Source organism: Diabrotica virgifera, chromosome 4 (genome assembly GCF_917563875.1).
Source record: "Diabrotica virgifera virgifera chromosome 4, PGI_DIABVI_V3a".
Lineage (NCBI taxonomy): Eukaryota > Metazoa > Arthropoda > Insecta > Coleoptera > Chrysomelidae > Diabrotica > Diabrotica virgifera.
The window spans coordinates 141695551-141710705 of NC_065446.1; the positions used below are offsets into that span (position 1 = coordinate 141695551).

The following is a 15155-nucleotide window of genomic DNA, read 5'->3' on the forward strand; positions in this document are numbered from 1 at the left end:
TGGCATATATAATATACTAGTGACGTCATCCATCTGGGCGTGATGACGTAATCGATTATTTATTTAAATGAGAATACGGGTCGTGTGCTGGCTCATTTGAAAGGTTCTTCAATTCTCTATTCAGTAATATAAACATGTACATAATTATTTATACAGGGTGTCCAAAAAATTTTTATTAAATTAAATCATTTGGCAAATTGACAAAAAAAATAAATTATTTGACACCCTGTATAAATAATTATGTAAATGTTTATATTACTGAATAGAGAATTGAAGAACCTTTCAAATGAGCTAGCACACGACCCCTATTCTCATTTAAAAAAATCATCGATTACGTCATCACGGCCAGATGGATGACGTCACTAGTATACCATATATGTCATAATATCATAACTTAAAAATAAAAATCGACCTGTTTCGGGATTTTTCCTTAAAGTCGCCGGTTTACGAAATAACGAATTTATTCCTTTCATTTGCACCATACTGCATACACAGGCAACGGTGGAAAATAGTGTCGCGCACGCTTGATTAGCAATTAAACAACAAAGGAGTTCTGAATATTGTATTGCAAAAAACTCTTCGGGATTTCATCAATCGATGTTTAAAGAATATCTACCTACCTTGGCAACATTCAAATTTTCAGTTTTTCACATAGTTTTTGAGGGTTAAAAATGGCCGATTTCGCAATTTTTCAATTTTAAATCGCTTATATGTCAAAAACTGTCAACTTTAGAGAAAAGTCACTAAAGACCTTTTCTGTTTGGAATGATCCAAAAAACGTAAAAAAATTTTGTTCCATGCAAAAAAAAAAATTTAGGAAAAAAACAAAAAAAAACGTTTAAAAAATTTTTGACCAACTTTTGGTCCTGGCAACATGCAAATTTGTTAAAAGGGGTCCTTTGTGAGTAAGATTGTGCAAAAAATCCGAATTAAAATATTTTTCCTAGCGGATGCGCAGTGGCTTTCTGGACTATAAGGCTATCTATAGGACGTATTGATACATTTTTACATTGTTAAATGATTTTTATATATTTACTAGCATAATTTTTGTCTTTACCGACTTTTTATCCAATTATTATTTTTACAGATTTCTATCAAACTGATTTTTATGATGATTTATAATGATTGATATAATGATTTTTATTGCAATTTATTATATTTGACATATTATGTACTATTTTATTTGACAATTTTACTATACCTCGTAAGACTATGAATTTATGCGTTCGTTGCGAAGTACAGGAATAAAGGAGAGAGACATATTATGAATAAATGAGTAGCAACAAAGTCTATTGGGAAGATTTTGTCAAAATAATTGAGGAGATTACACAAGAAGTTACAACTCAAAGCAAAAGGGTTTTGAAGAAGAAATTACCTAAATCTAAGGAAGTACAAGAAGAGGTAACGACACAGTTAATTAAATCATATAACAAATTTACACACTTGACAAAGAAAAATTGGGAAGCACTAACAGACAAACGAAGAGAGACGTGCAACAAATATTTTGGGAAAATCAGAGATAAAGTTATACGCTCATTTCAAGCAGTAAACTTAAGAACAGTAGTTCCAAGTTCAATACATCAGTTAATTGACAAGGAAATAGAAGAAGAACAAAGCGACGAGGAAATAGAAGAGGGGAAAAGTGACAAGGAAATAGAAGAGGAACAAAGCGATATAAAGCAAGATATAAACATGGCTCTGACGATCAACGAATTTTTGAATATAGCAAGCAAGGTATTGACAAACGAGTTCGATGGAAGCGCAGGTAAACTACAACCATTTTTAGAAGCATTAGAACTTTAGACATGAAGAAACAGAGATAACGCCAATAAAGACAAGACTGACCAATAAGGCTAGAAATCTGATAACTACAGAGGATACGATCCCACTTATAGCCGCGGCCCTAAAAGAAGGAATTAAGAGGCGTCAATCCGAAAACTGTGATAGCCAAGTTAGCAAAGAAAAGGCAAGGGCATAAAGATGCTGCAGTGTACGCATCTGAAGTAGAACTAGCAGAACAGTTGAAGGTAGCATACAGGACGAATTACGAAAATAGGAGAGGACAGCAGCAATACAGAAGAGGATACCATAACAAATACGATAGAGGGAGAAGAAATACCTTCGGACAACGGAACAAAGCAGAGGCAACGGAAAACCAACGGAACTATTCGAACAGAGAGAATTTAACAACCAAACATACAGAGGAAACCAGAGAGGAGGACGTAACAGGAACGTAAGGCTACTAGAGTTAGAGGGCAGCCAGGAGGAACTAGAAAACCCGCAGTTGGGGTTTTGAAGGAACAAGACAATGGAAACACACAGTCAGAAGTGGAATATAATATTTACAACTTCGACTTACACTTAACGAATTTTGTACGAATGAGAACAGGAATCCTAGAACAGACAAATACATTCATCATAGACACAGGAGCCGATATTTCAATACTGAAATGTTCACAAGATTTTATGACGGAACATGTGAAACCAAACAACACTAGAGAATTGTAGACAATGGGAGTTGAAACAACACTAGAAGTAAAAGGAAGTCGATTCGAGCATATCTTTCAACTAGTTGAACCTAACTTTCCCATTCCAACAGACGGAATCATTGGGAGAGACTTTATTTCAAATTTTCAATGCATATTGGATTACGCTAATCTTAAAATGCACATTAAAGATGACAATGATTGTTATTAGTACGAACATTTTGGATAATATAGATAATGACACGATAATAATACCGCCTGCCTCGTCTTGATGTGAAATTTACAGAGTCGTAAAAAATTTTCAACCGCTGAAGAACGACAGGATAGTGGAACAACAGGAAATGCAACCACAAATATTCATAGCGAAAGCAATTATTTCAAGTAATAATCCGTACATCAAAATTTTGAACACAACCTACAAAACAGTAAATGTAGAGACAACCACAATCGAAACATTAGACATTAAATTATTCAACATATATAGACTGATTAATGACAGTAAAGATAGGAAAAAGGAATTACATATTCCAGAATACATACGCGATAAATTAGTATCTTTATGTGAAGAATATTCAGATATATTCGCCCTAAGGCATGACATGCTGACATGTAACAACTTCTATGAACAGAAACTGAGAGTTAAAAACCAAACTCCGGTATATATTAAGAACTATAGGACACCGCATGCACAAACAGAGGAATTAAACCTACAAGTACAAAAATTAAGAGACCAAGGGATCATAGAAACGTCTACATCAGAGTACAACAGCCCGGTAGTGCTGGTACCGAAAAAAAGCTATAGATGGAAATAAAGCATGGAGGTTATGCATAGATTTTAGACAACTGAACAAGAAAATAGTCACAGATAAATTCCCATTACCAAGAACAGACTCGATATTAGATCAACTAGGAAGAGCAAAATGGCTTTCAGCTATAGACTTAATGTCAGGTTTTCATCAAATACCTTTAGAAAAATCATCGAGAAACTACACATCGTTTAGCACGGAGGATGGAGCATTTCAATATACCAGATTACCTTTTGGATTAAACGTAAGCCCGAATAGCTTTTCAAGAATGATGTCAATAGCGTTTTCAGGATTAACACCGGACAAAGCATTTTTTTACATGGACGATATAGTAGTAATAGGAATATCAGAAAAACATCACTTCGACAATCTGAAAAAGACATTCGAGACATGTCGAAAATTCAATTTGAAACTTAACCCAGGAAAATGTCAATTTTTTAGAAGAGAAGTCACATATTTAGGACATGATCTTTTTCAGGACGGAGTATCACCAGATAAAGCAACATATGCAACGATTGAACAATACCCGACACCTAAGACAGCAGAAGAGACAAAAAGACTCGTAGCATTTTGTAATTACTATAGACGTTTTATTCAAAATTTTGCGGAAATATGCAGACCATTAAACAGATTATCGAGAAAAGTAGTAGAATTTTTTTGGTCAGAGGAATGTGAAGAAGCATTCAATAATCTCAAATCATCTCTGATGAAACCACCAATCTTAAAATATCCAAATTTCAATAAACAATTCATCCTAACGACAGACGCATCCAACGAGAGTTGTTCAGCAATTTTAAGTCAAGATTATAACGGAATAGACCTACCGATAGCATACGCATCAAGAAATTTTAGTAAAGGAGAATGTAATAAACCTATAATCATTAAGGAATTACTAGCGATTCATTGGGGAATTAATCATTTCAAATGTTATTTATATGGAGCACCAACATGTTTAGTAAAAACGGATCATAAACCACTAACGCATTTATTTTCAATGAAGGAACCAACCTCAAAACTCACGAGGATCAGATTAGATTTAGAGGAATACGATTTCGAAATAGAGTATATAACAGGAAAAAATAACTATGCAGACAGCCTCTCAAGAATAACATTACATCAACTAAAGAACTTATACATAGATAACACTCATATACTAGCTATAACACGAGCTCAAGCAAGAGAAAGAGAAAAAGAATCAAGGCAAACGAAGGCAGAAAGTAAACTCACACTACAGCCGGAAGCCCCCAAACAAACAGTAAGAAAGGTACTAAATAATTTAGAGGCGCATAGACTATCAATTTTGTCTTTTGGAGCAGAACTGATCTCACCAAGACTGAGCATTAGGACCAAAAACAAAATAAAATGCAGCAAGAGCATAGTCACAGGATTCAATCATTTCGATTTAAATCAAATGTTGGCACAGCTTGATAAGCTGGCGGTAGAGAATGCAGTACGTAAAGTAAGGATATACGTAAACGATATTATTTTTAAATTGTGCACAATTGATGAATTTATTAAAGAAGGAAACAAAATAGTGAAAAATGTAGAAATATACATATGTGAAGTACCAGAAACAATAGAAGATGACAAAGAAAAACACAGATTAATAGAGGAATATCATAATCACCCGATGTTTGGAGGACACGTAGGAAATAATAGACTAATAGAGAGGCTAAAAGCAAGATTCAGATGGAAAAATTTGGAAGAAGACGTAAGAAAATACGTTAAACAATGTCGTAAATGTCAAATTAACAAACCGAAAAGAACACATGTCGAGGAATTCGTGATATCGGACACTTCTTCCAAACCATGGGACATAGTATACATAGATACGATAGGTCCATTCACTAAAAGTAATGAAGGCAATAGATACTGTATCACAATGTTGTGTGAACTTACGAAATACGCGGTAAGTATACCCGTGTGCAATAAAGAAGCTGAGACAATAGTCCGTGAAATTTTCGATCATTTTATACCAACATACGGACTCATGAAACAAATAAGAACAGACCAAGGCACAGAATATAAAAACGAAGTAATGCAGGAACTAACAAAGCTACTAAAAATAGAGCACAACGTTTCAAAGGCATACCACCCACAGTCCATTGGAAGTTGTGAGAAACTGCACAGAACATTAAACGAGTACGTTCATCTCATTGTATTGATTTGCGAGTAAAGATTAAATGCTTTGTGGAAATGCTTACAATGAGTGTCCCCGTTTAGGATTTTGTCCTCTTCAGGGTTTGTGGTGAATGCATTGTGTTGGATCGCAAAAGCAAACAGTCCGAAAAACGCACTGGGGCAAGTGTGGTGTTCCTGGGTTATGCCGGACGGTGGTGTCCAGAAGGCCAAAAGACAACAGAGAAGAAAGTTTGATGGAGTTGATGTTGGTTCCATTGACATTTACGTGTACTGTCCGTGCTTTGCTCTCGACCAATCTCCCTAGAAACCATTGTACAACGACAGGCAGGCCTGCGTCCCTCGTCGGCGGTCAGGAGGTGGCTTTGAGCGCAGCGTGGACAGTGAGCGTTCGAGTGATGAAATAGTTGCGGCTATTTTCTTGGGACGAACAGGTATAATTGTGCAATGAAGTTGGGAAACCGCAAAAAACCAACTTCTCCCTGTTCGGGGTAGGGAAGAGGATATGTTATAGGTGGGTGCGGTAGGCTAACGGGGTAGCCTCGAGCATGTTTTCGTATTCTACTGGGAGTTCGTCAATGCATGTTTGCATTAGAGCAGACGGTGGGTGAATCTTTTTTCGCTTGGGCTTTGCGTGGTAGAATACGTGGCCAGAAGATGAACAGGAACATTTGAGAGATTCTTGTGTGTCGGAGGGGGGATCGTTGATTATTTTGGTTGTGAAGTTCCTGTTCAGAGAGTTAATTCTCTCGATAATTGTGGGTATGTTTGAGAGGTTATGGATTTCGTTTGAGGGATATCTCCAGTGCTCGTAGTTGCATCTACGCAAGATTCTCCGTTCCACTCGCAACAACCTCTCTTTCTGTGCTCTAGCGCATAGAGAGTAGAGGCATGATTTGTACTCAATGACGGGTCGAATATAGGTCTTGTAAGTATGTAAGAGAGTCTTCTTGTGTGTCTTGCCAATACGTCCTGAGAGAGCGTTGAGAAGTCCGGCTCTGTTCCTTACTCTATCTAAAGTTGCCTTTAGGTCTGCGTCCCAGTTAAGAGTCCTGCTAAACAGTACTCCTAAGTAGGTTGCAGTCGGGCTGAGAACGAGCCTTTCTCCCACCAATCTCAGTGGGTATTGATCGTCTTCATTTCTTATGATTTTTGCTGACAAAGAAGGGGCGCGAAACACAATTGTTGTTGTTTTGTTCGCGTTTAGCGTGACTCTCCACTTACAACACCAACTGCGTCTAACAGAGCCTGGGCTCTTCTGTGGATGAGTAATGGGTTGTATCGAGAAGTTGTCGTGAGTAGAGCCGTGTCGTCTGCATAGAGAAACAGCCGAGTGCCTGGGATATTTTGGTTTGTGATGTCACTGTTGTAGATAATGTACAGCAGTGGTGCTAGGACTGAACCCTGGGGAACTCCAGCTTGTGGAGTGAAAGGGGTAGACTTTTGATCGCTTATTTTCACTCTGACAGTTCGGTTGTGGAGGTATGAGTGTACAATTTTGGTAAATTGTAATGGTAGCCCGATGTCCAGAAGCTTCCGAACAAGTCCGTCGTGCCAGACCTGATCGAAAGCTTTCTATGTGGCTATTGCGAATGAACCATCGTTGATGGTTTGAGTAACTTTAGTTGTGAAATCTATTAATGCATGTTTAGTAGATTTACCAGACTGGAATCCATATTGAAATTTTGGGATAATGTGTGTTTCGAGAAAGTTATTGAGCCTTTCTTTTAGGATTAGCTCAAGAACTTTACCCAGAGTGTTTATTAGTGAGATTGGTCTGTAGGATTCCACGTCGGTTCGGGGTTTGCCTTTTTTCAAAAGCATGATGGTATTGGCCACTTTCCAAGGAGTAGGGAAGTGGCTGTTTTTGAGACATGCATTGAATATTTTAGTTAGAAGAGGGATGATACTCTCAGGAAGTTTCTTGAGGCACCTGCGGTTGATGCCATCAGGTCCGGGAGCGCTGTTTTTACCTATTTGGCAAAAGTTCTCCGTTTCCCTGTTTGTGAGGGGGTCCATGATAGGATCATAGACTCGAACGTGGTAGTTGAGAGTAACATTTACTATATATTCTGTGTGGAGTTTAAATAAGCGATCAAAGTTTGGGTTGTCTGGAGTTTGAAAATTGTTTTGAAGCGAATTTCTGAATGCTTCAGCTTTCCCTTCTGGGGAATTGACAATGTGATTGTTGACCAACAGATGAGATGGTTGAGATCGTTTTTGATTAGTTAGGACTTTGAATTTGTTCCAGAATTTACTTCCGTCCCTGTAGTCCAGTTTTGAGGTAGCATCCTCCCACCGGCGAGCCGTTAGGTCGGATATCTCTCTCTTTATCCTGGCACAGATTCGGTTGTATTCTGTTTTGATTAATGGATTTCTGTTGGCCTTATATTGGCGTAGAAGACGCCTTTTTTGTTGAATTTTGGCTATGATATACAGGGTGTCCCAGACTAATTTAGCCACGCTATATCTCTTAAACGAATAGAGATTTTCGAATGGGACAAAAAGTGGTCTATTCTACTTGTAATACACTTTAATATGGCGTAGAAAAAAATCATCCCCTAAATATTCATCCCTTAGTTACAACCCCTAACTTTAATTTTTTTAATAGCACCCTGTATATTTTTTTTTAGTTTTGGATGTGGTCTTCTATCGTCTATTCAACACATTTTTTGAAAATAAAATCTGTTCGTAAATAACCAAGAAAATATCAGTTTAGTTTTGTTAATTATGTGTCCCAGACTAATTTATCCAGGCTATATTTCTTAAACGAATAGAGATTTTCGAATGGGACAAAAACTGATCTATTACATTTGTAATACGCTTTAATATGGCGTAGAAAAAAAATTATCCCCTAAATATTCATCCCTTAGTTACAACCCCTAACTTTATTTTTTTTAAATAGCACCCTGTAAGTTAGGGATGAATATTTATTGGATGAATTTTTTCTACGCCATATGAAAGTGTATTACAAATGGAATAGATCAGTTTTTGTCTCATTCGAAAATCTCTATTCGTTTAAGAAATATAGCCTGGATAAATTAGTCTGGGACACACAATTAACAAAAATAAACTGATAGTTTCTTCGTTATTTACGAACCGATTTTATTTTCAAAAATGTGTTGAATAGACGATAAAAGACCACACTCAAAATTATTAAAAAATATACAGGGTGCTATTAAAAAAATTAAAGTTAGGGGTTGTAACTAAGGGATGAATATTTAGGGGATGATTTTTTTCTACTTTATATTAAAGTGTATTACAAGTAGAATATATCAGTTTTTGTCCCATTCGAAAATCTCTATTCGTTTAAGAGATATAGCGTGGCTAAATTAGTCTGGGACACCTTGTATTGTGTAAGTGCCGGTGATGTATAGGTTATTTGTTTAAGTAGAATTGCGTGCGTGATAGCCTCGGTGATGAGGTTCTCAATTTGTGTTGCACTTATGTCGATACTCTCGTTAGTATCGAGTTCGCCTAACATAGGAAGATTTTGAGTGATGAAATTTTGGAATTCAGTCCAGTTAGCGTGACGATAGTCTCTTATAGATCTTGGAGGGTTGGGTTGTTTTGGAGCTAGTATGTCGGTATTGACAAGAATAGGTACGTGATCTGACGTTATTGAGTCACCAATGTGGCATCTATCCTCAAACCGATCCAGAATGTTACTGGTAACTAGGATGTGGTCGACAATAGAGGCCCCATTGGCGTTCAAAAGCGTGTATTCAGTGTTGGTGATTCTTGAGATAGGAAGGTCTAGTAGTAAATCCGTGAGGCGGATGCCTTCTGGGTTTTGTCGGTGATCACCAAACTGTGTGTGTCTACAATTCAGATCGCCCATCAACACGGCCTTGTCGAGCGTTGAAAAATACTCTAGCAAATGCCTGTTGAGTGGTTGATCCGGGTGTTTGTAGTAAGAGACTATCGTGAGGGTTTCGTTGTTGGGAATGTGCACGTCAATTGCCAGGAAGTCCACATCGGGTGGACGAAAATTTGGTGGGAATGTATGAGCGCTGTGTGGTATTCCGTGTTTTATGAGAATACCATTCCCACGTGAAACCTGATAGCGGTTTCGATGGATGATCGAATATCCTGCTAAATGTGGATCGCTTTTCGACAGAGTATCTGTGAGTGCGAGGATCTGGATGTTATGTTTCGACAGGATATTCTTGATGAGGGGTCTCTTTTTGGAGAGACCCTGACAGTTGACTGCACCTAGGGTGAAATCCATAAGGGGTGCGCTTAGTGATTGGAGTGGAATGTCAGTTTGACATTGCTTCCGTGTCCATGTACCACTGTGGAGTGGTCATAGACTTGGCTAATCAGATTAGCCGTGATGGCTGCGATATGCTCACGAAGTTCAGGCAACAGGTTCAGCAGCAAAGCAGTCTGGATCGACAGGATGTTTTTAGTTTCTGTTGGTAGATCGAAGGGAGGGAATGATCTTTCGATCGAAAGTGGCTGTACCTCGTGTTGTACGGTAGGGATTGTGTGTCTCTGTGGGCACTTGTTAGAATAGGCAGGGTGTTCACCGCTGCAATTAGGGCATTTTGGCTCTTGCTGTTTGGTGCAGGCACTAGACTTGTGGTTGCCGCCGCAGTGAGGGAAGACGAATGCTTTTTGAGGGCATTCGTCGATGGAATGTCGGTTTGTGCAGCATTTGCTGCAATATTTGGGAATAGGTATAGTTGGATCAGAGCTGTGAGGAAGTTCGACATTATAGATTTCTCCGTCTAGAGTAATGCCTCGGCTCAGTGCTGTGGTGTACTTATCGAGGGATTTTGTCACTACCTTGACCACCTTGGATTCCCTGCCGAGTCTGAAAGATTTGACTCTCCACAGTTTTTCAACTGGGAACTCCTGTTCGGCAAGCAAGGCAGTGATTTCGTCCTCCGTGTAGTCCACATCGATTCCTGTTATGCAGAAGAGGTAGGTGGGTTCTCTGTTATTGGAATTTGAGTTTTTGTTACGGCTGTGGACCGTAACCATAGTTTGGCCTGTGTCTTTATGGATAGTTTTCTCGATGTCTTCTGCATTTATAGAATTAAAGAGTCGCAAGTGAGCGATACCGTGAGAGAGAACTTTGCAAGAATGTAGTTTGTTCGATAAGAGTTTTGTGGCATTTATTTGCAGAAAGAAGGTACGTTTATTGCAAAGATCTTTTGGCAGATCTTTAATTAAGTATTCGGACAGTGTAGGATCGTTTATGGCGTTGACTACGTTCTGGTTTTTGGGGCGAGAACTTGCTGCGGCGCTGGCGTATGATCGACGTTGTCTTCGTTGTAAGACGAATTCAGAGGATTCTTGGGGATTGTTAGTGCTGACGTTTGCTGGTAGTTGTGAGACTGGAGATTGAGAAGAAGATTGAGTAGAGATTGTAGATGCTTTGGGTTTAGGGTTAGTTTTTGGAACTTTGCAGATTGCACCGTTTTACCTGATCGCTTTGATGCTGAGAGCTTGTTTTTGCTTTGAGTGGCGGAAAATCGTGGGCATATCGTTTCAGTAGCGGGTTGGCGGCGTCTTCCTGCTCCATGCGGAGGTAGACCTGTCGGTACCTATCGCGTACAATTTTCATTTCCGCGTTTAGGCTCTCCGGGTCTAGCTCCGCCTGCAGCCGGTTATAATCGTTGGATGGGGCGTGTCACCTTCCTGCGATAGGGAGGCGAATTGGTTTGATGTATCGGTTTTTGCAGCGTTTGTCTGGGCCGTCGTCCGTGAACGGAGAGACCGGGTAGAGGAGACGGACCTTACAGAGGAAGGCATTGTCGATTTGGATTAGATTGCAGTCTGGCGATCGGAGGGCACCTCAGCCTCAAGGTGTTCTGGGGGGTAAACCCCAGGGATAAGGGTGGCTTGTCCTACCCCTCCGTGCTTTTCCGCGTTTTGACACTGACTATAATTAACTGATTTTTGTGCGATTTACCTCGCTGCTATATGGTCCCTCGTTGAAAGCCTGGTTTGGTTTATCCCCGTACTGGCACTTGTTCTTGGAGCCGTACTTAACTCGTTAGATAGAGTACGGGGTCGAGTGTATTGCACTCGGCCCAGGGCCAGAGTATTCCTCTGAAACCCCTTAATCCGTCTACCTTTCTAGAGTTGCACGGCCAAGCGTCGTTGGTTTTTCGGTGGGATATACCGCTCTCCTCCGGCTACCTATGTGCAGCTAACTTCAGCGATAAACGCTCTCAAACTCCTCGCTAGTCGTCGGTATGAGTAAGGTGTGCAGGCAGTGACTTACTGCTCGACGTCTGAATCGAGAATGGAACGAGTACGTAAGAGCATTCATAGATGAAGACAGGGAAAATTGGGATGTGTGTTGCAGAATGTTCACATACTGCTACAATACAACCCCTAACGCGTACCATGGTTACACGTCGTTTAAATTGCTGTATGGCAGGAAAGTTAACCTACCAGAAGACCTTACACGGGAGGTACAACCATGTTACAATATACATGCCTACAATGAGTTACGATACAAACTACAATGCGCACACGAGAGAGCTAGAACCTTCTTACTGAAGAACAAAAAAGAGCGGCAAGAAAAGAATAAGCCCGAAGCGACACCACAACACTTTAAAATAGGAGACCTAGTCCTGGTAAAAAGAGAAGAGAATGGTAAGTTTGATAGTCTTTATGTAGGCCCCTTCACAATAACAGAGGTAAATAACGTTAATTGTAAGATCAAAATGACTATATGCTTACAGTCCGAGGACACAGTGAGTGACAAGTGAAACGGGAACAATGTTGATATCGAACATTTTTTTCTATCTTTGTATTTATTTATTAGTTATAGGAAATAAATATTTAATTTTGTATTGATTAAAACACAATAATCGGTTGGTGGCGTTGTCTAGAAAAATTTTCTTCTTTGTCGGTAGTCAGAAAATTTTTCCCGGAAGGGTAAGGATGTACAGGATTACCAGCATCCAAAATAGGAGCAAGACATATTCATTTCATTTTTAAATGTCTTACAAAACAAACATCACGTCTGTTGTTAAATAATTAGGTGACACCGATTACTCAACACAAGTGCACTAGTTTTCAATAACGCTTTGTCAACTATTCAATATTATTCATAATTCACGGCCAGACCGTGTCAGCATTAAAAACATCAACACTTTTCTAGTTTATTTATAGATACAAAAAAGCATCGCGGATCATTCTTTTATCAATTATCATTCGTGATTAAGATACATTATTAGACAGTTAGATTTCAAACGCACCAACTAGTTACTGTGGTATTTAGAGTTGGTAAATAAATAAGTATTCGGCAAATAGTGTCTACTTCATCAACCCCTATCATAGGGGGTAACTACCCCAACTAACATAGGACGTTCCTGAGGTGGAGTACCACCATAACATCCATAGAACAAAACGGACCATCAATACTCTAAGACGTGTGGTCAATGGCAGACTTCTACTGCACAATACAGAACGCCAGCTAATAAAGCTTTTTCGTGTAAGTTCTGGTCTAAATTTCCTCATCACTTTTGACCCTGTAGTCAATCCAGCTAACCAGATAAAGTGTTCCACCCTTTCCATAAATGTATAGAAAGGAACAAACTAACAAAAAAACATAATACTTTTGCATTAAAAATACACAAAATTGCAGAAGTGACTATATAAATCTCTTTCCTTATCGTCCAGAGAACTAATAGTTAAAGGAAATCAATTTGTGTGACATTCTGAACTTTCAAAAATTACAGTGCGACGTTGCCAATTCGACATTTTCCCTAGTTCTCAACAAAAGTAAATAAAAGAACAAATTTACGCAAAAATGTTTCATATATAAGTATTAGTAAAACTTACTCACCTAGATTGACCAATCGACCTTCGGCCAAGACAATCACGTGGTTACCGGTGGAGAGGAGATAACGGTCAACTTGTGGCTTGATAGTGACTTTTTCCTTGGCGTTCTTTTCTAACCAAGCGACGTCGATTTCGCAGTCAAAATGTCCAATGTTACACACTATGCTGTCGTCTCTCATATTGAGGAAATGTTCACCCCGTATGATATCCTTACAACCAGTTGTCGTGACGTAGATTTGGGCTTCTTTGGAGGCTTCTTCCATCGTGGTGACTTCGTAACCTATACAACAGAAACTAATTTTGAGCAAAACATACAGATTAACAATATTGTATCTATACCTTCCATAGCTGCTTGCAAAGCATTGATAGGGTCAATTTCTGTGATCAATACTCGTCCACCAAATGCTCTTAAAGATTGTGCACAGCCTTTGCCTACATCTCCGTATCCAGCTACGACACAGACCTTACCAGCGAGCATAACATCTGTTGCTCTTTTGATTCCATCGATGAGAGATTCCCTACAGCCGTACAGATTGTCGAATTTACTCTGAAAGCGATACAACGAATTGTGATATTTTATAACAAAAAGAAGTTTCTATGTCAATATATCGTTTTAAAAACTTATTATGTATATAAACTTTCAAAAAAGAAAATATCATGGTTTAGAGAGGAAGTGAAGATAACGTGTGAAGAAAAGAAGAAAGCCTTTTTACAATCCAGAACAAAAAAAGCACAACAGGCATTAGTTTTTTTTGTAGGCATTTATTAACAATCAAATTACATATTCTATGAGTTAATTTGATAACAAGTACAATAACTTATATCAACTATTATATACACTAATATGGCGTTATGAGGTACATCACCCAGCGGTTTCACCTCAGTTTCAGCGAAGATCTATGGGTCATAATCTTCGCAATCTTCTGTTGTTTAGTGGCTGCAGTAGTGGTTATATTAATTGGTTGGGGTGGCCTTCCAATTTCTCGTGGTGTCTGTTGGCTCTTTCTTGAATTACTGTGCTGACTAACGGGGTGTTTAGATCTCTATGAAGGTTTGGTTGGAAATGTACCACGGGGCATTTGCGATGGTGCGTAGAATTTTTGATTGAGTTCTTTGGATAATTTTTGTATTTGATTTGCTGGCACAACTCCATAGTTCTATACCGTACGTCCATATAGGTTTGATGACTGTTTTATAAATGAGCAGTTTGTTCTCAATTGAGAGTCGAGATTTTCGACCTATAAGCCAATTAATTTCTTTCACTCTCAACTCAATTTGTTTCTTCTTCTTTAAAATGTGTTGTTTCCAGTTTAATTTAGAATCAAGATGAAGCCCCAGGTATTTGACGATATTCTGTTGAGGTATGTTGACTTGATTAAGGCTAATATTTGGGCATTGGCCTTTCCTTAGTGTGAAAGGTACATGTGTTGACTTAGTTTCATTAGTTTTTATCTTCCATTTCTTTAATCACTGTTGAATTTGGTCTAGGTGTTCTTGAAGTTTTAATACTGCAGCTGTTGGATCCTCTTCAGTTGCAAATATTGCTGTGTCATCACAAGTTCCAATGGTGGTTTGTGGAGAGGTTGGTAAATCGGATGTGTACAGTACATAAAGAATTGGACCCAGTATGCTACCTTGTGGGACTCCTGATTGAATTTTGTTACGGTTTGATAGTTCATCCTCCACTTTAGTTTCAAATTCTCTGTGATTTAGATATGATTTTAATGTCAAAGTATTTTTTGGGTAGAGATTTTTTGATTTTATAAAGTAATCCTGGGTGCCATACCTTATCAAATGCTTGTCTGATGTCCAGAAAGGCTGCTGTGCAATATTGTTTATTGTTCAAAGCTCTATTAATTACATTTGATATGCGATGGCATTGTTGCACTGTAGAATGAGCTTGTCGGAATCCAAA

The 15155-nt window shown here is 38.6% G+C and overlaps 1 protein-coding gene across 1 annotated transcript in view; it reads right to left on the reverse strand.

Annotated features, from left to right (window-relative positions):
* Positions 1 to 15155, reverse strand: part of LOC126883168 (adenosylhomocysteinase) — a 213571-nt gene that overhangs the window by 84199 nt on the left and 114217 nt on the right. Inside the window, exons 4-5 of the mRNA XM_050648417.1 lie at positions 13580 to 13787; positions 13245 to 13520 (exon numbers count right to left, since the gene is read on the reverse strand). Of these exons, the coding sequence (XP_050504374.1) occupies positions 13245 to 13520; positions 13580 to 13787 (484 nt within the window). The remainder of the gene's footprint in view (positions 1 to 13244; positions 13521 to 13579; positions 13788 to 15155) is intronic.